The sequence below is a fragment of the Acanthisitta chloris genome, unplaced genomic scaffold, assembly GCF_000695815.1.
Source record: "Acanthisitta chloris isolate BGI_N310 unplaced genomic scaffold, ASM69581v1 scaffold11142, whole genome shotgun sequence".
NCBI classification, from domain to species: Eukaryota; Metazoa; Chordata; class Aves; order Passeriformes; family Acanthisittidae; genus Acanthisitta; species Acanthisitta chloris.
In genome coordinates this window covers 1-2,603 of record NW_008659928.1, presented here as the reverse complement: position 1 = coordinate 2,603, position 2,603 = coordinate 1, and the positions used below count along the sequence as shown (strand labels likewise).

At 47.9% G+C, this 2,603-nt stretch overlaps 1 protein-coding gene across 1 annotated transcript in view; it reads right to left on the bottom strand.

Annotated features, from left to right (window-relative positions):
• Positions 1–2,049, bottom strand: part of TPCN1 (two pore segment channel 1) — a 41,800-nt gene extending 39,751 nt beyond the window's left edge. Inside the window, exon 1 of the mRNA XM_009069608.1 lies at positions 1,938–2,049. Coding sequence (XP_009067856.1) covers positions 1,938–2,049 — 112 coding nt within the window. The remainder of the gene's footprint in view (positions 1–1,937) is intronic.
• Between the last annotated feature and the right edge of the window lie 554 nt (positions 2,050–2,603).

Sequence of the window (2,603 nt, the reverse complement as noted above, 5' to 3'; positions counted from 1 at the left end):
CCCCTCGAAAAGACAAGCCTCTGACTGAAAACATGACATTACACAGTTCAGTTAATGCCATTTCAGTCCTCAGCAGTGAAGGGGAGGCAGAGCAGAGAGGACACAGTTGATACCTCAGAGCCTCCCTGAGACACAACTTTTGTGCATTTCACAGCAGATTTTCTGTGCAGGCCAAGAGGAAAGCTGAGCTACACATCCTGGGTTTCAAACCAGCTTACTTTAGTCAGTGATGGTGTTAGTGTGCTCACTCACTCATTTAAGCTTCCCAGAGATAAACTCTGTGCCTTTCAAGTTGTTGGTGCCAGCATTCCCCTTCTAATCCTTCATCCCACCCTGACTCCAGAAGGCTCTGTATCATTCCATATCACTTGCATAGAATAAGCTTTATATTTTTTGCTGCAAATCCAACTTTAACAGCAATTAAAACACAGAGCAAAAGAAGGGACACTTCATTCAGAGAACTCCAGGAAATGAGTTCTCAAAAACCACACAGTGATCTTTTAAGCAGCACAAAATTGGTTCCTAAACAACTTTCCTGTATTTCAAGGGAAGCAGATTGTGGAGTATTCTTATTTATTAATACATTCATTCTCATGCCTGTGCTTTAACACAGTCATGTGGGCTTTAAGCAAATGATAAGCCTCACACAACTTCTTCTTTGAAAGGAGGTGAGGGGGAGAAAGAGAGGAGAGAGGAGTGATTAAAATTAGTCACAAGAAATCCTATAAATATCCCAGTGGATGGAGGAAGCATTCTTTCTTCTATTTAACTTAAAAATAGAGAGCTAAACTTTAAAAGACAAACAGATGGGATAGAGCAGGGATGCAGCAAAGCTTAGAGAAAGTCAAGTGGGCAATTTAGCCATGGATGTGTATTGCAGGGGTGGGAGAGAAGGGGGAGGGAGGAAGAATCTTGATTGTTCAAAAACTTAACTCATGGCTCAGGAAGTCACAGAAGGAGAAAATTAAGGGAAGCCTTAATTTGCAAGAGGGAATCAAATTCGAGGCACAGAGCAGTATGGCACAGAGGAATAATGTGGAAAAAAAGGGAGGCCAGGCCAGAAGATGATTTGTTACAAATGTTCAGCTTATGGCAGCAAGGGCTGGAACAGGATCACAAGACCTGTGTGTGCACCTGCAATGTCAACTGGAAGTCACAGGACTGTGCTGAACAAAACTACTGAGAGACATTCAGTGAGGGTAACACAAACCAGAAACTCCCTGAACATGCTCAGACACATCTGCTGTCCCTATCCAACCTGCTGCAGGGTGAAGGCTTTAATGAAGAGACACTGAAGAGAAAGCAAAGCTTCTGAGGGATGGTGGCTCTTGTTTTCCCTCTCCAACACTCACAGGCTACCTCTGCCCCACTCAACATATGAGGCCAACAAGAGCATGAATCTATTGCCTAAAGCACTCCAGGCTGTTTGGTAAGAACACAATAAAGATGCTAAAAGGATTTATCGACTTGTATCACTTTTCTTATTGCTAAAATCAGAATGCAAACTAGAAATAGGCAGAACAACAGCCACGAAGCACAGATGTTTTGTAGCACTAGGAAAATGCTACATGAGGTAACTGCAGCTGCTGCCCTGGCAGCTTGGGCCAGTGGTACAGCACTGTGGGACCGTGCCAAGGGAAGGGGATGCTCTGGGACAACATATAGGAAAGGACTTGGGATTAAGGACAACGAGGTCACAAAAAAACCACAACGATGTATGTTGGAAACAGCATCAGTAGGACCTGTCCAGCCAGTGCCCTCCACCCACTCAGTGTCACACCAAGCTGTGAGCAAACAAGCAACAAGAAACTTCTTGTTCTGATTTTCTCAGGCAGCCCCGAGTCTGAGTGGCAGCTCTGAGGGTTTCAGGTGCACCAGAAAGAGCAGCCACCAGAGACAAACATCGCAGAAGGCAGGGGATGACAAAGGGATCTTACTTTCATTAGGCAGCTCCTCCCGATCCAGGTCATCCAGAGGGGCTGAGGCAGTGCTCCCACTGTCATCCAGGGTGAGGATAAGGGGAACGTCATCGTCCATGCTCACAGCCATCCCGTCCCTTCGGAGGTTCCCAGAGCTTTAAATAACACTTTTAGCAGTTCCACTTGTGAAACACTTGTGTCAAAACCTCTCCCCAGGCAGTCCTCCATCAGGGCTGTGTGCTGGAGAGGAGGTGTGTGCACCCATCTCTGGAGACCACAATGCCACAAGGGATAGAGTTATCTGCTTTCCAACAGCAGTGCAGGATGTTGGATGTACTTATGCCAAAGCTAAGCTCACAAAGTCAGCTCCAGGCTGCCTATCCCAGCCAGCACATGGCTGGCAGCACAGCAGGGAAGCAGCGGCGCTCCTCGGCAACCTCCTGACCCCTTGGCACCAGGAGCAGCAGGAGTGACGCACCCGGAGCCAGCATGGTGCTAAGTGTCACCGTCACACACGGCTCTGTCCCCCGACGTGCCCGAACGCCTCCACTTCAGGTGGGGAGAGCAAAGAGGGAGCACGAGAGCCTCGCCGGAGTCTGCACACATGAAGTTCCCGCAGGGTTTTTACTGCGTGACGGCACAAGGTCACGGATGTCTCGGAGGTGACGGAAAAGGAAGATCCGC